The 23,342-nt window shown below is 39.9% G+C and overlaps 2 protein-coding genes across 2 annotated transcripts; both read left to right on the top strand.

The window, feature by feature from the left end:
- Positions 1-9,877: 9,877 nt before the first annotated feature.
- LOC142168207 (uncharacterized) lies at positions 9,878-10,231 on the top strand. Its single transcript, XM_075228864.1, has one exon. It carries the CDS (start codon positions 9,878-9,880, stop codon positions 10,229-10,231), a length of 354 nt encoding a protein of 117 aa, XP_075084965.1.
- Positions 10,232-10,321: 90 nt separating this feature from the next.
- Positions 10,322-10,654, top strand: LOC107779095 (uncharacterized). The gene has a single exon (XM_016599439.1). The coding sequence runs from the start codon at positions 10,322-10,324 to the stop codon at positions 10,652-10,654; it is 333 nt and encodes a 110-aa protein (XP_016454925.1).
- Positions 10,655-23,342: the final 12,688 nt, after the last annotated feature.

Raw genomic sequence — 23,342 nt, 5'->3', positions numbered from 1 at the left:
AAGACTAGTATGGCTTTCCCAACACCCATATATACAACCCACACTGTATCTACAGAGCCTCTAATAGATACAAAAGAGTACAATGATAGTGTCGGCAACAAGGCTCTGGATATACCTCAAAACATAATACACACGGAACAAAAGATGCACGACCCCAAAATGAGGTGGGGCTCACCAAGTCAACTAGGAAGAGGGTGTACCGCTATCACTAGTCAATGCCTCTCATTGTGGAACCACCTGTATCCATTAAAGATGCAGTGCCCCCAGCAAAAGGGATGTTAATACATGTCGAATAGTACTAGTATGAACACCAAAGCACCTATTCAAGGACTTGGAAATACAACATGAATATGATGAATCATGGTAATAATACAAGGGGCTTAGACAACCATTAAAGTCAAGGCAAAGTTATTAAGAGCTTCAAATAACATTTATAAATTTTAAGTCGGGGATCCTCTGTAACCACCTTTACACAAAGAGGCTCTGCCGCCTTACCCCAAATGTATGCGGGTGGAGGTGCAATCAAAATACCATAAACTCTAAACAAAGCGGCCCTGCCGCCTCACCCCAAATGTATGCGGGTGGAGGTGTAATCATAATACCACAACTCTACACAAAGCGGCCCTACCGCATCACCCCAATGTATGTGGGTGGAGGTGTAATCACAATACTACAATCCCTACACAAAGCGGCTCTGCCGCCTCACCCCAATATATGCGGGTGGAGGTGTAATCACAATACCATAACTCTACACAAAGTGGTCCTGCCGCCTCACCCCTATGTATGTGGGTGGAGGTGTAATCATAACGCCACATTTCAGATTCCCAAAACGATAATAGTTTGTACAAAAGAATTCTTTTCCAATCAACCGTTTGGCACCTTTGGCCTTAGCAAGTGTAAGTTCATAAGGTTTCATCATATGAGAAATAAGTATTTGATCACATTGATTTTATACAAGGTTTTCTTCCCAAAAGGGGTATAACATAATTAAGCCACAACAGAATATCTTTAACACATGAGGGTTCAGACACGTTATGCAATTTGAGAATTAATTTACTAGCTTGAATATCCCACCTCAACAGTGTTTCAAGTTCGACTACAAATGATGGAGTTTTGCAAGGATTCAGGAATTCCGATACTAGAATAAGAGTTTAGCCTTCATACCTCAAAAGAGTTTCCCTTGGTGTAACAATAGCATCCCGACACTCCAAACGATGTTAATCTATAGGAGAGGGGAGAATTAGAAGCATGATTAGAGGAATGCGTATGGCAAGAGCTGCTACAATGATGACCCAACCTTCCCTCAACTAATTCAAGAACAAAACCACCCAAGATGGCTCAACAACTTCCCCATAGTCTCTATTAGCTCATGCATGTGATAAATCTATCCTTATCACCCATAATCAACCCAATCCCGAAATTGCAAAATTGGGAGCGAAATTCTTACCTTTTTGAAGCCCTAGCAAGTTCCTTTTGATGAAATTCCAAGGTTTAATCAAAGTGGAGTAGTGAAATCCTTAGTCCTTCTTTTCCTCTCTCTAGGATAGCTCTCTCCTCTCTCTAAAATGTCAGGTAATCCACCAAAAATGAACCCTCAGGCTAGATAAACAAAATGGGGGTTAGATTATAAAATTAGAAAAATGAAGCCCCGATGCAGATATGTGATCGCATATACTACCACATAACACTTCTATGGTCCGCAAAATGGACCTCATAATGGCCCTCAAGAACTGGGCGTTTCTGCTTCACTCTGGGATAGGTATGTGGTCCGCAGACCAATTCTGTTGTCGCATAATGGACCGCAGAACCTCCTTCCAAAATTTCTCAAGCCGGTTCTGCGATGGGATCTACAGCCCGCAAAACGGTTTTGCGGCCGCATAATGGTCCTCAAAATTGGCAAATCTTCTGCTTCACTCTGCGGCTGCTCTGCGGCCCGTAAACTGGATCTGTGGTCGCATAATGGACCGCAGAACTTCCATGTTTTGTAAACTTTTTCCTTCAACTCCTCGACGTACTGAGAAACCCCAAAAGTCCGTACCGCAGCTCGCTTACATCAAACACATTAGCTTACCTCGGAACCACAAGACCTTGGGTTCTAGGTGAAATTTCATGGGGCTTCACATCCACCCCCGCATAAGATCATTCGTCCTCGAATGAGGGTCTAAATCCTCAATTAGCATTCAATATGACTTGACTGCCACTTCAAACACCAGCAGTTCTAAATTTTGACTAAATCCCCAAATTCCTAAAACTTTCGGTAGAGTTTCCCTTGTAACTGGGCCTATCGACCTGTCAAAGAATCCTAGAAACAAATCCTATCACGAATGGCAACTAGAATTTCTTCAAAAGTCAGTTCTTCATTAACCTCAATAGTCTCAACTGGCACAATAAGCGGCAGATCTGCAACCACCTTCTACAACATGGATGCATGAAACACCGGGTGCACTAAGGACATCTATGGAGGTAGTTCAAGCTTGTAAGCCACCCGACCAATCCTCTAAATGATTCTGTACGGTCCAACATACCGTGAACTCAACTTCACTTTCTTACCAAACCATATTATGCCCTTCATGGGGGAAACCTTCAAGAATACCCAATCATCCTATTTGAACTCCAAATCCCTGCAACGCACATCCGAATAGGACTTTTGACGGCTTTGAGAAGTTTCCAACCGATCATTAATGATCTTAACCTTCTCTATAGCCTGATGCATGAGGTCTGTTCCTAACAATTCCGCTTCCCCAATCTCTAACCACCCAATGGGAGATCTACATCTCCTACCATATAAAGCCTCGAACGGTGCCATCTGAATACTAGCATGATAACTGTTGTTTTAGGCAAATTCTACGAGTGGCAAGTGATCATCCCAGCTATCCTTGAAATTTAGAACACAAGCATGCAACATATACTCAAGTGTCTGAATAGTCCACTCTGCCTGCCCGTCAGTCTGCGAGTGAAAGCATGTACTAAGATTCACCTGAGTACCTAAACCTTGCTGAAATTCTTCCAAACATTAGTCGTTAACTATGCCCCCCGATCAGAAATGATAGAAACTGGAGTGCCATGCAACCTGACTATTTCCTTGATATACAACTGAGCATACTGCTCTGCGGTATCGGTAGCCTTAACAAGTAAGAAGCGTGTTGATTTCATGAGTCGGTCCACAATCACCCAAATCAAGTCAAACTTGCGAGGAGTGCGAGGTAGTCCCACCACAAAGTTTATATTTATCATCTCCCATTTCCACATCGAAATTTCTATGTTATGTGCTAACCCATCGGGCCTTTGGTGTTCGGCCTTCACTTGCTAACAATTTGGACATCTTGCCACAAAGTCTGCTACATTCCTCTTCATATCATTCCACCAGTAGACTTCCTTAAGATCATGATACATCTTTGTAGAGCTCGGGTGCACGGAATATCTAGAAGTGTAAGTCCTTGGTCATGATTCTTTCCCGGATACCGTCTACATTTGGAACACATAGTCGCCCTTGATACCTTAGTGTACCATCATCCATGCCAAGAGAAAAATCCATGGTCTTATGTTTATGAATCCCCTCCTTCAATTGTACCAACAATGGACACAACTACTGATGATTCAACCCTATTTTGCACAATTACCCTTCCTTCACCAGAGTTTGCTAGACGAACTCCCAATGTCACGCCCCAAACCTGTGGAGGCGTGACTAGCACTCGGTGTCGTACTGGCCTGAGCGAACAACTCTGTAACTCTTGATTATTCGACGAAAACTAGAACATACATAGGCTGACTTGGATGAACTGGTTATTTCTATAACTTTCACGGGAGAACATAGCTCCAACTCGTACTGTGTAAATGTAAGTTGGCAAATGCTGTATCAGCGAGCCTGCTTGATGTGTCGTAGAATTGCGGCACTTTTGATACTAATTATATAGAATTTAGCTCATCAGTTAAAGCATTATAAGTCATTTCTTATGTAGTTTTGGTGTTTTGCAGAAAACCAAACTTGAAGAGCCAAGAACAGGAAAAAGATGACAAAAACCAATGGAAAGGCAGAAATGCGGCAAGTCTGCGACCGCAAAAGTGATGTGCGGGCCGCAGACCAATTGTAGAGTGAAGCAGACCATCCCAGTTTTGAGAGTATATTCTGTGATCCATTGTGCGGTCGCATAACTCTTGTACGGACCACATAATCATCGCACAAATGCAAAAGAGTTCCAGTGAAGATGACTTTGCGGTAAGAAATGCGGTCACGAAATCTGTATGCTGACCACATAAACAAAATGCGACAGAAATTTGGAAAACAGGGCGATCAATTCCGCGAAGGAAATGAAGATGTGCGGACCGCGAAAGCCTTCTGCGACCCATTCTGCGGTCGCAGACGTGATCTGCAGGGTTATTTTTGTCACTTTTTTGCCATGACTTTTAGCCCATTATAAATAGAATGACTAAGGTTTTTTGGGACCATCTTGCCTGAAAAAGAGGCTACACTTAGAGAATTGAATACACCATTATTTTGGAAGCTTTTGAAGAGAGAATCTTGTCATCTTTGTAAGCTTTATGACTATATTTATTGATTTGTTCTTGGATTCTAGTATGAGTAGCTAGCTTTAAATACTAAGGTTGTGGACCCTAGATAGGGGTAATGTTAATGGGTGTTTACCATTGAATATATATATATATATATATATTGGTTGGTCGATATCTATTCATCTCTCATGATTCATTTATTGTTGATGGTTTCAAACATTGACTAGTGCCATTTTATTCTATCTTTACTTGGAAAAGTGGATTAGGGTTTAGTAGAATTAAATAGCAAAAACTCAAAGCTTTAAACCTTATTTAATATAATCGATTAGGAATAAGTGGGTTCTATTTGGCATATATTTGTTGTTCTTAATAGTAACTCTTTTATATTTGGGAAAATCATAAAGAGGAAATACTACATAATTATTGGGAAATATTGGGTAGCCCTTTAGGAATCATTTGCATATTAAAGGACCTTCCATTAGAAATATATCATATTAACACCGATAGCATTACATTTCATTGATGGGGACACAACCTTGGTTTCCTTAATTAAATTAATCACATTCTCTTAACAAAATAGTTTTCTTGATAATTCACAATTACAACACTCTCTTTTTAAACTAACGGAGTAGGATTACGACTTAAGTCAAGTTGTACACTACTCAAGTAACCTTTTCACACCTATTCCCTGTGGGATTCGACCCCAATTTAGTTGGGTTATTATATTTGACATCGACCGCTTTTCACTATTTATTTAGGTGTAATTTGAGCGTATCAAATATTGGCGCCATTGCCGAGGAATACGGTTTTGAAATTACTAATTAGTGTGTTCTTTACTTTACGGTTTCTTCTATTCCATCACAGTTTGCTTTCTTTACTTTGTGTCATTAGGAAAACATGGGCGAGCCGGAAGAAGAGAATATTTTTGCGGATATAGATGAGTATATTGAGGATACAAATGCCATTTCCCCTCCAAGAGTTGATGTTGCCACCTTCCAAGTGGAACACGGTATAATCCTAATGCTAAAGGCAGAGGGGTTCTTCCGAAATTCCACAGACGATAATCCGACGCAACATCTCAGAAATGTTTTGGTGTGTGCACCATGCACAAGCAGAATCACGTCTCAGGTGATGCCCTAAGGTTGAGGGTGTTCAAGTACTCTCTAACTGGAGAGGCAAGACAGTGGATCCAAAAACTACCTCCTAATTTCATCCATACTTGGCCCGAACGTGTCCGAGCTTTCCTAGCAAAATGGTTTCCGCAAAGCAAGAAGTCTGAGCTTCGGGATAAAATTTTCTTCTTCAAGCAACTACCAGGAGAGCATCTACATGAGGCATGGAATAGATTCAACTTATACTTGGTGAGGTCACCGAATCATGGCTTTCCGGATAATATTTTATTCGAGAAGTTTTACATGGGCTTGGATCCTATGAACCAATCCATAGCCAAATATGCAGCGGATGGATCCTTTATGGATAAAATATTTGCAGGGGTCACACGACAAGATGGCAGAACATAACCAAGCTTGGCACTGGGAAGACACCACGGGTGAAATTGAATGTGGTATCCTTAACCAACATGATTAAGGAGAACCAAGAAAGAGATCAAGTAATTGCCGGGCTTGCCAGCAATGTCAACGTGTTGACAAAAATGTTCACTGAAAGACAAACAAAAAAGGTGAATGTTGTGGAAGATATGCAACCCATGTCAAATGAGGATTACGAAGAAGCCAATTATGTCAACAATTCTCAAGGAGGATATCAAAGAAAACCCTACCAAGGTTCAGGACAACAACACCAATGGAGGTCTAACCCGCAAGGGCAAGGCAACCAACAGTGACGAAACGACCAAGGTAGTTAAAATCAAGGAAATTGGAGTCATAAAAACAATAATTTTTCAAATCGGAGTTCAAACCCCTATGTTCCACCAAAGAGGCAATATTTTAACTCTCCGAATTGGAAGGAAAGTTCTTCAAGTGAGTCCAAGATGCAAAACATGCTTGAACGAGTATTGCAAAATCAAGAGAGATCTGACACTTCAATGAAGAATATAACCGAGCTTGTGGGTTCTCACACCGCATCTATTCAAAAGTTGGAGATGTAAATGAGAGATCTCTCAAGAGAACAAAATCCGAAGCAAAAAGGCACGCTCCTAATGATACAATTGCAAACACAAAAGGTAGTGGGAGTGGTCCAACTTCTCATTGTATGACAATCACAACTCGAAGTGGGAAACTACTTCAATGAGAGAATAAACAAGTGGTCAAAGTGGAAGATTCTGAACAAGAAGTCGAGGCACAAGTTGAGGTGCCAATTGTTGTTGAAGTTGAAAGACTCCCGAAGAAGGTGAGAAGAACTCAAGAAGTGAACCATGAAGAGGTTAAGGAAAAGGTAATAGAGGCACCAAAAACTCTAGCACCAATTCCTAGACATCCTCTTCCTTTCCCTCAAAGACTTTCTAATAAGGTTGATGATAGAAAACTCAAGAAGTTCTATGACATCCTCAAGCAATTATCGGTGAACATTCCATTTGTGGAAGCATTTCAAGAGATGCCGGGTTTTGTTAAGTACTTGAAAGGCTTGATCACTAAATATAAAATCACCAACAATGAAGTGGTGAATGTTACTCACCGGGTTAGTTCCATCATTGAAATAACCGCCATCCAAAAGAAAGAGGACCCGGGAGTCTTCACCATTCCATGCACCATTGGATTGCGCAATTTTGCATGAGCCCTTTGCGATAATGGGGATAGCATCTTAATGCCCTTTACTATTTATAAGCAAGAAGGATTATGTATGCCTAGGCCTACAATAATGAGGTTGGAAATGGCCGACCGTTCAATAAAGTGACCGGTGGGAATAGTTGATAATGTGCTTGTAAAAGTGGGAAAGTTTCTCATCCCCGCTGACTTTGTTATTCTCAATTGTGTTGTTGATAAAGAGATCCCTATCATCTTGGGGAGACCATTCCTTGCTACCGGGAGGGCACTCATGGGCTCGAAACGAAATGATATCAAGTTCCGAGTTAATGACTAAGAAGTTACCTTTCAAGCAGGTAAAGGTATGAAATTGCCACATGCATATGAAAGTATCTCAGTCATTGATGTTGTTGATGAGATAGAGGATGTAGTAGAGGTGAAGATGGAAGAGTATGCCTTGGTGAGACATTGACGGCTATTTTGGTGAATTTTGATGGTGAAGACATGGAAGGATACATGGAATCGGTGAATGCATTGGAAGGGCTTGGGTCCTACACTTATGCACCAAAGAAGCTTTCTCTTGACTTAGAGAATAGAGTTACCCCTCCTGCTAAGCCTTCCATTATGGAACCGCCAACAACTTGAGCTCAAGCCACTCTCGCTGCACTTAAGGTATAAATTTTTTGGCTCTAATAAAACTCTACCTGTAATTGTTTCTTCTTTGTTGAATGATGTGCAGGTTGAACACTTATTGAATACCTTGAGGGACCACAGACAGTCCATTGGTTGGACTATAGCGGGTATCCAAGAGATTCACGCCAGAATTTGTGAGCACAAGATATAATTGGAGCAAGAGAGCAAACCTAGCGTGGAGCATCAAAGAAGGTTAAATCCTTCCATGCAAGAGGTGGTGAAGAAAGAAATCATAAAATGGTTGGATGTCGGGGTTGTCTACCCCATTGTCGATAGTCCTTGGGTGAGTCCGGTGCAATGTGTTCCAAAGAAAAGAGGCATGACCGTGATTCAAATGATAAAAATGAACTCATCCCAACGAGGACGGTGACCGGGTGGAGAGTTTGCATAGACTACCCGAAGCTCAATAGTTCTACTTGCAAAGACCATTTCCCTATGCATTTTATTGATCAAATGTTTGATCGGCTAGCGGGAAGGTCATTTTATTTCTTCTTGGATGGCTATTCCGGCTACAACCAAATCAACATCGCCTTAGAGGACCAAGAGAAGACGACATCCACATGTCTGTATGAGACCTTTACCTTTAGCCGGATTCCATTTGGGCTATGCAATGCCCCGGCTACTTTTCAACGATGCATGATGTCAATCTTCTCAGACATGGTGGAGGATTTCTTAGAGGTATTCATGGATGACTTCTCTGTAGTTGGTGATTCCTTTGAGAATTGCCAAAAGATGTGAGGAAACAAACCTTGTGCTCAATTGGAAAAAATGTCACTTCATTGTGGATTAGGGTATTGTTCTTGGCCACAAAATTTCCAAGAAAGGCATAGAGTTTGATTGGGCAAAGAACAGGATCATTTCCAAGCTTCCTCCTCCCATTTCGGTAAAAGGCGTTCGGAGATTTTTGGGGCATGCCGGTTTTTATAGGCGATTTATCAAGGACTTCTCAAAAATTGCAAGTCCCATGTGCAAGCTCCTTGAAAAGGATTTTAAGTTTGAGTTCGATGAGAAATGCTTCAAAGCTTTTGAGGAATTGAAAGCAAGGCTCACCACAGAACCTATTATTGTCACACCCGATTGGTCTCTTCCATTTAAACTCATGTGTGACACCCGTGGTGTCGGTGAAGGAGTAATAATTGGTCAATGGCATAACAAGATTCTTCATCATGTCTACTATGCAAGAAAGACACTCAATGGCGCACAAATAAATTACACTGTAACTGAGCAAGAACTGCTTGTTATTGACTATGCTTTTGAAACATCCTGGACCTATTTGATGGGATCCAAAGTGATAGTCTACACCGATCATGATACTCTCCGATACCTTATGAAGAAGAAGGATGTTAAACCAAGATTGATTAGGTGGGTTCTTTTGTTACAAGAGTTTGACTTTGAAGTCAAAGATTGGAAAGGAACAGAGAATCAAGTTGCGGATCACTTATCCAGGCTTGAAGAGGCAGGGAGACCAAAAGAAGATCTTGAAATTAATGATGCCTTCCCAGATGAACACTTATTGGCAATATCTAGCACCTTCACTCCTTGGTATGCCGATATCGCTAACTTCTTGGTTAGTGACTTTATCCCCGACGGATTAGAATCTTATCAACAGAAAAAGTTCTTACGAGAGTGTAGGCAATACTATTAGGAGGAACCCTTTTTTCCGGATTTGCACTGACAACATCATTCGGCGTTGTGTTCCGAAAGATGAGAAAATTCAAATTCTCAAAGCATGTCATGACTCCCCAGTTGAGGGCCACCATGGCAAAAATCGTACTGCGGAAAAAGTGCTTGAATGTGGCTATTATTGGCCATCGATCTATCAAGATGCAAACCAAATAATCGAGGCATGTGATCAATGTCGAAGACATGGGTCAATTTCTAGAAGGCATGAGATGCCTATAAAATGTTTGATGGAGGTCGAGATCTTTGATGTGTGGGGGATAGATTTCATGGGTCCCTTTGTAAGCTCTTACAGCATGACATATATCTTGGTGGCAGTAGATTATGTCTCCAAATGGGTGGACGAAATTGCCTTGCCAAATAATGAGGTAAAGAGTGTAACCGCCTTCTTGAAGAAGAACATATTTACTCGGTTTGGAACCCCAAGGTCCATCCTTAGTGATGGTGGTTCTCACTTTTGCAACAAAGCTTTTGTCGGGTTGCTCAAAAAATATGAGGTAAAGCACAAGGTGTCCACCACTTATCATCCTCAGTCGAGGGGTCAAGTTGAAGTCTCCAACCAGGAGATCAAAAATATTCTAGCAAAACTTATTAATGTAAACAGAACCGACTGGTCAAAAAAGATAGATGATGCATTGCGGGCTTATTGAACAACACTTAAGACTCCCATTGGCACCTTACCATACTGGTTGGTTTTTGGTAAGGCATGTCACTTGCCAGTGGAGCTTGAACACAAAGCCATGTGGGCATTGAAAAAGTTATATCTTGACTGGGTCAAAGTTGCTAATCTAAGGATGCTACAACTCAACGAGGTGGAAGAGTTCCATTTTCATGCCTATGAGAATGCAACCATGTATAAAGAAAGAATGAAGTTTATTCAGGACAAGAAGATTTTGAAGCAGGAATTCAAATCTGGTGACTTAGTCTTACTCTTCAAGTCAATATTGAAGTTCTTTTCAAGCAAACTCAAATCCAAATGGTCTTGCCCGTTCAAAGTTGTGAATGTATCTTCCTATGGTGCTATTGAATTAGAATCCGAGGACGGGACTCGAACTTTCAAAGTAAATGGCTAATGGGTCAAGCATTACCTCGGAACCATTGGAGAAAGGCAACTGGTAGAATAATTCTCACTCAAGGATGGTCCTTTGCCTATCCCCACCACTGGTTAGCCAAAATGGAGGCAACATCACCGTGCCGTAACGTTAAATCAAGCGCTTCTTGGAAGGCAACCCATGTGTTGGTAACAGTTTTTTTGGTTAGATTATAATTTAGGTAGGTTTATTTGTAACTGTTGAATAATTTTACGTGTGTGTTAGAATGCAGGTTACACCAAATACAAATAAATAGGATGCAAAGGCAGAGGGAAAATGAAGGAAAGCAAGCCGGGATTCAGCTGTGTTCTACGGCAACATATGTGGCCACATAAAAGGTTTGCGGACTGCATAATGGTCGCAGACGCAAGCAGAACAACATGCAAACTGGGCCTTAAAAATACAGTGAGAATTCACTTTATGCAGGCTGCATAATGATTAAGCGACCGCAGAGTAGATCGCAAATATGTTGCCCACCACTCAGTTACTAACCCATCGCACAACACATATGCGGTCGCATAATATGTTATGTGATGTCCTTTTCACCGTGAAACCCTCAGGTATTAAACCCTAATTCTTTCTCTCTCATTTCTTTCTATCATCTATTATATCACACACCCAAGCACGAAGCATAATACAAAAAAAAAACACTGAGAAAAATAAAAAGGAATTGAAAAAGAAAGGCTTACCTTGCTCGCGATTCACACCCACGTGGTTTGCTGGATCTTCTGATATCTGGTATGTATATTTCCAACCCTTCTCTTGCTCAGTCAATTTGAAGAGTGTTGTGTGCTTTCACTTGACTAAATTTCCCATCTCATCCATGTACCCTCCTCTTTCTCCCCAGCTCCTTGCTATGAGTAATCAACTGTGAATGCTTGTACTGAAAATTGACTCTGGGAACCATGTACTCTGGGTAAATCCAAATTTGGGGATTAGCATTAGGGGGACTGATTTGAGTAGGGGGTTGGAGATTTGTGTATATTTTCATTAGGTATTTGTTTGTAATGCTCTTTCACAACTTGAGCATTTGCTACTGAGTGTGCATAAAGGCTGCCTGTGAGTGCCTTTTTAAGTAGAGATGATGACCTTTACGGTCTGCATAACCTTTTTGCGGACCGCAGAGTCATCGCATTCTGTATGCTTGGAAGTTTTCTAAAAGACCATATGCGGTTGAGTCTGCGACCTTAGAAATGTTTTGCGGACCGCACAATGGTCACAGACAGAAGCAGAAAAAAGGCTAAATCTAAAGAACAAATCGCGATTGATCTGCAGCCGCACATTTGTTCTGCGGGCCGCATAATTTGTTTTGTTTAGAGATGGTTGTAATCTGTGTTATGGTTTGCGGCTCGTAGAGTTATTCTGTGATTGTATAACTGGTCGTAGGACATTCTTTGTCTCTGACTTCTCTTCCATATGTTACATATGCCATATCATGTACTCACTCCTCGTTAATTGACATGAATGGCACCAAAGAAATCTCTAGCATCGCGAACACCCACCGCTCCAGGAAAGAGATGGGCTGCTTCTATAAGCCCACAATCGCGAACACACACCTCCAGAAATTTATCTAAGCATTCCTCCCAGTCTGAAGAGAAGGAGGCACAAACTGACCTTGTGCCACCAGTTGACCTCCATGCCGAAGCATGCCGAAAGAGTGGTGAGGATCTCAAGTTTGGGATCTTCGGTTCTTGGACTCTGTACAGAGATGGCCCGACAAAGAGAAAGATCCTCGAAGAAAAGCAGCTGAGTTTGAACGATTTAAAAGAACGCTACCCCTATGTGCTAGAAAGAATCAAAAAGAGGGGATGGGAGTTCTTCACTAAGGTTCTGGGGGGAGTACAACGAGACGCTTGTTAGGGAATTTTATGTTGCATCCAGGAACTCAGAACAAAAGAAAAACCGTAGGTACTTGGACTCTGTCTTAGTTCGAGGAGTTGAAATACTCTGTGATTCCCCATAAATCAATGATGTATATTTCGAAGAATGGGAGCCAGGCATGGCAGAATTTGACACAAAGATTGCAAATAAGGAATCTGAGCAATCTGAGCGTGCTTCAGTAGCCTCTGTAATAGCCAAGGGAACTCCACCCTAGATTGCACCGCGATAAAGGATTCACAAGAGAGATCTTACCCAAGAAGGTCGGTAATGGCTAAGTTTTGTCTGTTCTCGTATAATGCCCTCGAGAAATGAGACTGACATCCGTATGGAGAAGGCGATCCTCATTTCTTGCATCATGTCGGGTATCAAGATTGATATAGGCAAGCTTTTATTCCCTGAGATTGGGATCCAGGCAAACCAGAAAGAAACCTCGCTTCATTTTCAATGCTTAATCCATGCCTTGTGTAAAGATGTGGCGGTTCCTCTGTTCCCCAAACATGACCACATAGAAAACGCTATTAGGACATTGACATCACTCGGATCAATGATGTTGCGGATAAAGTGGTCGAAGATCTACTAGAGCAATCACTCACTCCCCCCTCGTCAGCCTCAGCAGCACATGTTGCCTCATCAGTGCCAGACACTTCTTCCACACCAACTACCTCTACATCTACTCCCAGACCAGCCACAGTTACACCACCTGTCTCATTGCCTACACTCTCCAAGCTTGGTCTACTGGCACAATATGCCAATGCCAAAGTAGACAAGTTGACAAAAGAACTTCCATCGCTCATCAAGAAAGCATTGGCCCCGATCCAAACCTCAGTAAGTGATCTTCAAAATCAACATCTATCATATGAGGATTGACTCAAGCACTTTGAAGCTTGCCTTGAGAAGGTTGAGCGAGGTGGAGCTTGGTATATTCCTCAACTCAAAAAGGATGTAGTTGAGCTCAGGTAAGAGCTGCAAAAGATACAGACGCTAGAGTTTGATTTGACCACCCTTCTTCCAATGGAAGGAGCATAGGGCACTGGCACCTCCCATGTACCAAGCCTCGATTTGTATTTCACAAACCTCCTGCCAGCTGAGGAGGCACATGATATTGACATCTAACAAGTTTCGGGTTCCGAGGCACACACCGACGATCATTCAAATGAGGAATCTGGAGAGTCTTGTGAGGAAACTGATGAGGAGGAGATATTTGAGTAGGGTGATGATCAGAGGGACAACAAAGGAAACCAGGTTGTCGTTTCAAAATATTAACTGGGTGAGGAGGAGGCGGATGTGCAGACAGCTATCGCACACTTCCTTGCATATATGATTTCCAGGGTTACCACCACAACCACACAACCATCATCGGGTGAGGCTAGCAGCTCCCAGGTCTAGGACCCGGCTTTGTAACTGGCGGGGCTTCCTACTTTGGTCTCGGACACCACTGTCCAATTAGAGGATCCTCCCACTGCCTCCACAGCGTCAGCTCCTGGTCCCACGGCCGCCTCAGATATTCTAACCCCTCCAAGCACCTAGTGCGCCCTCAGGGAGCCCCGAAACTTTGCTCTTACTTTCTCAATGCATTAGGGACAATGCATGCTCTTAGGTTAGGGGTGGGGTAGTCAAATTTTACAACTTGTATATAAACTCTTAATTTTAATAATGTAGATTTGTATATAGTAATGAATTCCCCTTGGTTTTTCTTTGCCGGGTTCTTTTTCCAAGGGTGTAATAGTAGAACCATGGTCGTAGTATATAACGTTTTGACTTGTTTGGTGCTTTTGTTCAAAATTCAAGTATGTGATAAGATTTTGTTGAATAAATTGCACCCTTCCAATTTTATAAATTAACAGTTAGTCATTCTTGTGAAATCGAAGCTCGCTCTTTGACTTAGTGCTTACTTAGAATCTCAAATATCATGTGATGAAACTTTGAATTGCCTTATATTCATTCGAGGGCTGAAATTATGGCGATTTGAGCAGTTCATGCATCGTGAGTGGTGAGAATTTGTGTAAATAATGCATGTGCTCAACTTGTAATGTCTAGAACTTGCCCGGTTGGTTTCTCAATGCAAATCTCAGGTTGATGATTGGGTGTTGCAATGATATTAGGCTCTCTTTTTGATTGCTAACCAATGTTTGACCAAATTGACCTCCCTGGTGCATTTATTATCCTAGTTATCCCCCGTTGAGCCTTTGACCTTTCATTTGGCTACCACATTACAAATTTGTACTCTTTTGTGAAATAATTCCCTCTTCTGAACCCGTCCCTCCTTGAATGTTGAGAATGAGGCTAAAAGCCTAAGTTAGGGGTATTGGTAATAATTGGGAAATTGTGAAGATGTGCATTGTGTGTAGAAGCATATACCTCGAAGTTGTTTAAATGAAGATACTCAAGCTCCAAAAGAAAAGCAAAAGAAGATATGTGTATATTTATAAGAAAAAAAAACAATGTGTGGAGTCTTGTGAAAAGTAAAGAGATACTTTGACGTGGTTCTATGTCGGTAACTAGAGGTCAATAAGGGCTATGTGGTTTAAAAAGAAGCAAAGTGTGTGTAGCATTCAAGAAGGGTGCAGTCACTATATTCCCAAATATTCATCCAACCAGTCCTGAAGTCTACACTACAACCCTTAAAAAGTCTTTTTTGATCTACATAATTATTCCCGAGATAGCAATGAGTTAAAATAAGGGCAAGCATATGTACTAATACTTGTAGCGCTTAGCCTTCTTTCTGAGTGAAATAGTGTTTGATTGTATCCCCTGTACATATTTGTTGAGTTGGGGATTTTCTTTGATGTGAGCACGCATGAATTGCAAGAGTTAGCATAAATTAGGCTTCTTGAAGTAGGATACAAGTGCATAGCTAGCTATGGGTAGCACTCTGTCATTGCTCTTGAGGCTCAAAGCTCACAAACTGATTATTCGAATTGTTAAATGATCTTTGTCTTCAAAGAAGGGTGAATAAAAGAAGTTGCATACTTGTTAGCTAACAATCAGCACCATCCATAATCACTACTGCTTTGTGATCAGTCGGAAATAGATTAGTATTTGGTAGGTTGACTGTTTAGTTGCTTGAGGACAAGCGAGAGTCTAAGTTGGGGGTGTTGATGTGCCGTAGAATTGAGGCACTTTTGATACTAATTACATAGATTTTAGCTCATCTTTTAAAGTATTATAAGTTATTTCTAATGTAGTTTTGGTGTTTTGCCGAAAACCAGACTTGAAGAGCCAAGAACAGGAAACAGATGACAAAAACTCATGGAAAGGTAGAAATGCGGTAGGTCTGCGATCGCAAAAATGATGTGCGGGCCGCAGACCAATCGCAGAGTGAAGCAGTCCATCCCAGTTCTGAGAGTATATTCTACGATCCATTGTGCGGTCGCATAACTCTTGTGCGGACAGCATAATCATCGCACAAATACAAAAGAGTTCCACTAAATATGACTTTGCAGTATGACATGCGGTCGCAAAATCTATATGCGGACCACATAACAAAAATGCGATGGAATACTGCAGATCTGAGGAACCAACTCTGCGAAGGAAATTGAAGATATGCGGACCGTGAAAGCTGTTTGTGACCCATTCTGCGGTCGCAGACTTGATCTGCAGGGCATTTTTGTCACTTTTTGACCCCGACTTTTAGCCCATTATAAATAGAATAACTAGGGTTTTTGTGGGACATCTTGTCTGAAAAAGAGGCTACACTTAGAGCATTGAATACACCATTATTTTGGAAGCTTTTGAAGAGAGAATCTTGTCATCTTTGTAAGCTTTATGACTTTATTTATTGCTTTGTTCTTGGATTCTAGTATGAGTAGCTAGTTTTAAATACTAAGGTTGTGGACTTTAAATGGGTGTAATGTTAATGGGTGTTTACCATTGAATATATATATAATGGTTGGTTGATATCTATTCATTTATCACACTTCATTTATTGTTGATGGTTGCAAACATTCACTAATGCCATTTTACTCTATCTTTACTTGGAAAAGTGGGTTAGGGTTTGGTAGAATTGAATAGCAAAAACTCAAGGCTTTAAACCTTGTTTAATAGAACCTCTTAGGATTAAGTGGGTTTTATTTGGGAAATATTGGTTGTTCTTAACTGTAACTCTTTTATATTTGGGAAAATCATAAAGAGAATATACTACCTAATTATTGGGAAATATTGGGTAGTCATTTAGGAATCATTTGCATATTAAAGGACCTTCTATTAGAAATATATCATATTAATACTGATAGCATTACATTCCATTAATGGGGACACAACCTTGGTTTTCTTAATTAAATTAATCACATTCTCTTAACAAAATGGTTTTCTTGATAATTCACAATTACAACACACTCTTTTTAAACTAACGGAGTAGGATTACGACTTAAGTCAAGTTTCACAGTACTCAAGTAACCTTTTCACACCTATTCCCTGTGAGATTCGACCCCAACCTAGTTGGGTTATTATATTTGACATTGACCACCTTACACTATTTATTTAGGTGTAATTTGAGCGTATCACTACTCAAAACATGAATACGCATAGACCATCAAGGCCTCTGACATGCTGTACATACTGAACCTGTGTCTACAAAGCCTCTAAGGGTATCTAACATCAAAATATGGTCAGGACACGACACTGACCTACCGATAAGTGTATATATATATAGGACAGTCTAATAACATCTAGACTCGGTTGTACTCCGGATGAAATGGAACTTTGCCAATCCTCAGCTGGATATCAACTCCGTCTATGATAAGATCCCGTCAAACTGGATACCTGAACCTGCAGGCATAAATGCAGTGCCCCGACGATGGGACATTAGAACAAAGAAATGTACTAAGTATGTAAGGCAGATAACATATGAATAATATAATTAAAACTGAACTGACATGTATGTATGATATACTGAAAGAAATCTGGCGAGTCAATGAGATCCGAGAATCATACTTACCTTATTCTAACTCATAACATATCTAAGTATTGAATTATTCAACTTACCTTATAAAGGATGTAGACTAAAAAGGAAAGACTCTGTTGGCCGAGAACATCTAATGTTGTATATACATCTAATTCGTGTCATGTTATACCTGAACATGTTCCCATATGCTATCTGTACTGGAAACCATCATATAGTGGAACTTTATCTATAGCATTCTTCTAGCCATCATATCTTTTATCTGAATACTTACCTCATATAGATAAAACATCTCCAGGGCTACATTGAAACATAAAAGTGGCACTTACGCGTTTCATAAAAGACCGCCCGTAAGGCTCACTCATAAATAGGAATAACCTTTGGCTCGTACACGTAACATAGTAGACCGTCTGTACGTCTCATAATACTGAGGTCTGGCTATGCATGCAACTCAGACCATCCATAACCAACCGTCATTATGCACATATGCATTTATAGACCATACACAGAGCTTCATTGTACACCTACACATTCATAGACCGTCCGTAGGGATTATGTCTTATACATATTCATTTAATGTCACTCGTTCAGACATCATTCAATCATCAATAAATAAACCTGGATTCATAAACATACAAGCTTGTGAGTAACTCGTTACAATAACCAATCCTTATTCCTTAGCCACTTTCTACGTTATCCTTCGTAACTGTTTTGACATCGCACTTCTATCCTTAGTTCATATCACAACTCGTTGCTAGGGATTACATGATTCTTTGTATTTATAGCTATGTAATATTCGTAGCTTGTGAGGCTACTTGTTAGATATATATATATATATATATATATATATATATATATATATATATATATATATATATATATATATATATCCATTCATCAATATGTAACAAGAGTTGCGGGATTTACGCTCTATCAACTTATATTCTTATTGCTAAACTTATCATATTCAATAATTTATGACTCCATAGGTAACATATATTGTCTCCTAACATCAACCTCATATATAATTAACCTAATTTAACTTGAGAGCAACGTTACTATCTTCGTGGGTCTTTATCAGTTACGTGAACACAAATATATATATATATATATATATATATTCATCAATACATAACAAGAGTTGCGGGATTTACGCTCTATCAACTTATATTCTTATTGCTAAACTTATCATATTCAATAATTTATGACTCCATAGGTAACATATATTGTCTCCTAACATCAACCTCATATATAATCAACCTTATTTAGCTTGAGAGCAACATAACTATCTTCGTGGGTCTATATCGGTTTCGTGAAGACAAACGTGTAAGTATTGGAAGTTGTGCCATTCTTTAGGTCAAAACATTCTTATCATTTTGCAACTATTCATTATGCTACCATGTTGAACTTTTCGTATATAACTATCCCTCATTAAACAGACATTATATTGCTTCTGATTTGTTAGACCATTCGTACGTAATGTTTAATTAACATCTAGACGTCTTGTAACATATAAAAGACAAGGACCTTTCAGAAGGCTCTATTGACTCCTAAAGAATACATGAAACTGCGATCAACACAAACTATTTCAACATTCGTATGACTATACTCGTGAACGGACCTTAATCGTCAGTATAGTACATATATAAAGCCTCGACCCTTTGAATTCTTTATAAGGGAAACATAACTTAGGAAATCGTGCAAAAGAAAAGAAAGAAAGACCTTACATACCTCATAACATCCAGTCCAATCCTCAAGCTAACTAAACCTGCAGCTCCTTTGTCTACAAGCAATGAACAATATTGTCGTCACAATACGAATGCCATAACTTATCACATTTGAACGACAAACTTTATTCTACGATAAAATGGACAACACCTCCGCTGTTTATATGGGTTCCCACAAGTTACAACAGCCAACAGTATCCCAAACAACATCAACAAATACTCATAATAAGCCTTTCAAAACAGTTTAACAATCCTGACGAGTGGCAAGCTCGGTTTGTGACTAAACAACTATAGTTTTAAAACCCTTCTTCATTCTAGGATTTATCAACAACATTAACCTCCATTTATTCAATTATCCTTACTAATTTCAGCAAAAATACACGTTAAAATGACCCCATAATAGTCCGATAATTTCAGCAACTCAAAACTGACATTTCAGATTACTAACACATGTTTCCGACTTGTTTCTTTTCTTTTAAATAGTATATAATTAAGCCTCTTCTCATATAAACCAGCCATGAGTTCAACTTAAAAATAAGTTCACAACCAGCCAATAGTTACGCAACTACAAACAACATACTACTCTTACGAAACTCACAAGTTCTAGTCGTTACGATCGAGCTACAACTCATAAAAGCTTAGATAAGGAAAAGAGAAGCATAAACTTACATTGGACTGAGTAGAACCCACGAAACCTAGTTCTTCTTCATACAAAATTAGTCCACCAACACAGCTACTAGAAGGAGAAAGGAAAAGTAGCAAGCTATCCGGGATGTTCGGCACCAGAATCACTTCGTATCACCCGAAATCACCTAGGGTTTGTGTGGGATATTTGGGGGAGGAGCTGCAGGGGTTCAATCTTATATTCTTGGACTGAGAAATGAGTGAAATAAATGGCTTAATTTAGCCCTTAAAGGTCCCTTGGCCGCCCTTTTTGTGATTTATTTGGTCCCTTCATTTAAACAAGTAGGTGACACACCTACTTGTCACCTACCAGTCTGTGCAGTCTTGCGGAAACGTGAATATCTCTCTACTCCGACATCAAATCATTTTAATGCATTGAAAAGTAGACTCGTAGATCTTCAATTTGGTAGGTGGATCATCCCATAATTCTAAGTATATTTATAGAAAGGATCTGCCACATTTGACCTAATTTTCAGCACATTATGAGTGTGACTTGTGATGACCATTGCCATCTTTTGTTCCACAGCTCGCTTGACTTCAAAACATAACACACGACTATCATACAACTGAAATAACTCATAACATAGCCTCCTTATAATGTTAAGAACCTTAGTCTCACCCCAAAATTACATGTTACAACATTCCCAACTTGTCGACTTTCGACGAAACTTATTTTCTTCAATTCGTTTAGCTTCTGAGCTTTCCAACCCTCTTGGTACTCGTTATTCATGATCTTAAATATTTGTAACATCCACGGTAATATTATTAACTTAATTTATGTACTTTCAAAGAGGATCTCATTTTCGATCTTACATCAATTCACTTACAACATACTTTTACGTACGAAAATATGGGGTGTAACATCGTTCCCACCTTTGGAACATTCGTCCTCAAATGTTGGCTGATGCGGTTATCAATCTCATAATCTATGTCTCTTACGAAAAATTTAATATTGTCCTTTTCATCTAGGTAACTGTTCTATGAATAAATCCAAAGGCCAGGGCATTCCCCCCCTTTATGCCTCTTTCTCACACCACGACCAATGGTCGAAATTCTTCCAATCTAGTAATATTTGCTACCTTCTGTCATGTAGCTTGTACAACTCTGTCCTTGTATGTGTGCCTATGCGACTATTCTCTCCTTTTCACTCTAGCTTTTAGCCAATATCTAGGCCTCACTTTGTGAACATATATAGAACTATGACAAGCTGTCCCTCTGGGCACTTATAGGTATACTGAAGTTCTTCACTTGGTACTTTGTCGAACTTACGATTATTGCTATATTTTGTGTCATAGCCTCGGTTATCCATCCTTATGGATTTACTGCATCTAGGTGGGTCATACTATACCATAACACTTACTTCAGTTTATTATTGATGAGGTTTGCCACCCAACTCTAGGTTACGCTCTCGCTGCCTATCTTATATGTATAAATCTAAGTCCTTTAATGCTTCCTCATTACTGTTCATCTTAAGAATGACGGCCTAATATCATCTCATACTTTGTAACTTTTATCTATCTATTGTCTATTAACCTTAATGTTGACTATAATCCACTAGTGATAACTTGAAACTTCTTACATAATACATTTTTACTAGGGCTCACGTCTCGTCGGCTAACATGTAAAGTTATTTGCTTGATCCACCTTAGGGATGATACTATACTTCAATAACCATATTTCATAGCATCATAACGTGATTCATCTTATGGGAGGTATTCTAATCTCGTGCAATTCATAAAATCCCTTCTCGTTGAATCATTAGTTCAATTGAAAGCTATATTCCTAAACATCATCCTCTCATCATTTATCACACTTACATTTCTATTCTACTACCAGGGCGGCATTCTATCTCTTCTAAATGATCTTAGTCTTAAACTCCTCCAAGTTCATTCAAGCTACACTGAGCTTTCTATAACTTACGAAAACCATCAGCTCTCTCGTTTTGATGGGCTTAATCCCGATGCCTTACCTATTTATGTCACCTTCTCACTCACATTTTCTTATCCTTACTCCTATCTACCTACAAACCTTGTTGCTCTACCATACTTTAGCTTGCGACCTGCACATATCTATTTATACTACTTGCAACCCATCCTTTAACTTACTATCACCATAGATTTCCTTATGTTTTTCTAGAACCTTAAGCGAGACATCATGTCGTCTCTAACTCTTCTTTACTCTCATAACTAGACCTCTCGATACCTGGAAACCATAGGCTAGAAGATATGCTACTGGCGACAGCACTATCAGTTCTGGATACTGAATCACGGTGCTTCTAGCCCGATATTTGAAATCTGGACTATCCATAACCTTCCGTACTTGAGTATCTCATACTCTCTTTACCTTTACTTACTTACCTTTAAATATCGCATTGCATCTTCTATCTCTTTCATAACCTTCCTTCCATATAAGTGGAATTTAAATCCACACCTTAAAGCTCTACTATAATACTTGCACCTCTGGTGCATACACAATCTGGCATAGGTTTCATACTAACGTCTTATGAATCAGCTCTATCGCACGATCTGGAAATAAAAGAAGGGTAACATTTCCTAAATGACCTGTAGCCTCTCAATTATAAGTGTGGCATGCAACACACCCATAAGTGAGAATCTACTAGACACGGCTTTGTAGACTCCCTAGGACACGACCGCTCTGATACCATTTTGTCACGCCCCAAACCTGGGGAGGCGTGGCTGGCGCTCGGTGTCATACTGGCCTAAGCGAACCACTCTATAACTCATGATCAGTCGACAAAATCTAGAACATACATAGGCTGACTTGACTGAACTGATTCTTTCTATAACTATCATGGGACAACATAGCCCCAACTCGTACTGTGTAATTGTAAGTGGGCAAATGCTGTATCACCGAGCCTACTCAAAACATGAATACATATAGACCATCAAGGACTCTGACATGCTGTACATACTAAACCTATGTCTACAAAGCTTCTAAAGGTATCTAACATCAAAATATGGTCAGGACACGACACTGACCTACCGATAAGTGTATATATACATAGGATAGTCTAATAACATCTAGACTCGGTTGTACTCCGGATGAAATGGAACTTTGCCAATCCTCAGTTGGATATCAACTCCGTCTATGATAAGATCCCGTCAAACTGGATACCTGAACCTGCAGGCATAAATGCAGTGCCCCGATGATGGAACATTAGAACAAAGAAATGTACTAAGTATGTAAGGCAGATAACATATGAATAATATAATTAAAACTGAACTGACATGTATGTATGATATACTGAAAGAAATCTGGCGAGTCAATGAGATCCGAGAATCATGCTTACCTTATTCTGACTCATAACATATCTAAGTACTGAAATATCCAACTTACCTTACAAAGGATGTAGACTGAAAAAGGAAGGCTCTGTTGGTCGAGAACATCTAATGTCGTATATACATCTAATTCGTGTCATGTTATACCTGAACCTGTTCCCATATGCTATCTGTAATGG

This window comes from Nicotiana tabacum, chromosome 13 (genome assembly GCF_000715075.1).
Source record: "Nicotiana tabacum cultivar K326 chromosome 13, ASM71507v2, whole genome shotgun sequence".
Classification (NCBI taxonomy): Eukaryota; Viridiplantae; Streptophyta; class Magnoliopsida; order Solanales; family Solanaceae; genus Nicotiana; species Nicotiana tabacum.
Note: the sequence above shows the minus strand (reverse complement) of the source record. Positions and strands in the feature narration are given on the sequence as shown.

What these genes read in the sequence shown, in the direction of transcription:
- LOC142168207 (XM_075228864.1), top strand. Translation starts at nt 9,878, where the DNA reads ATGACATATATCTTGGTGGCAGTAGATTATGTCTCCAAATGGGTGGAC.
- LOC107779095 (XM_016599439.1), top strand. Translation starts at nt 10,322, where the DNA reads ATGTGGGCATTGAAAAAGTTATATCTTGACTGGGTCAAAGTTGCTAAT.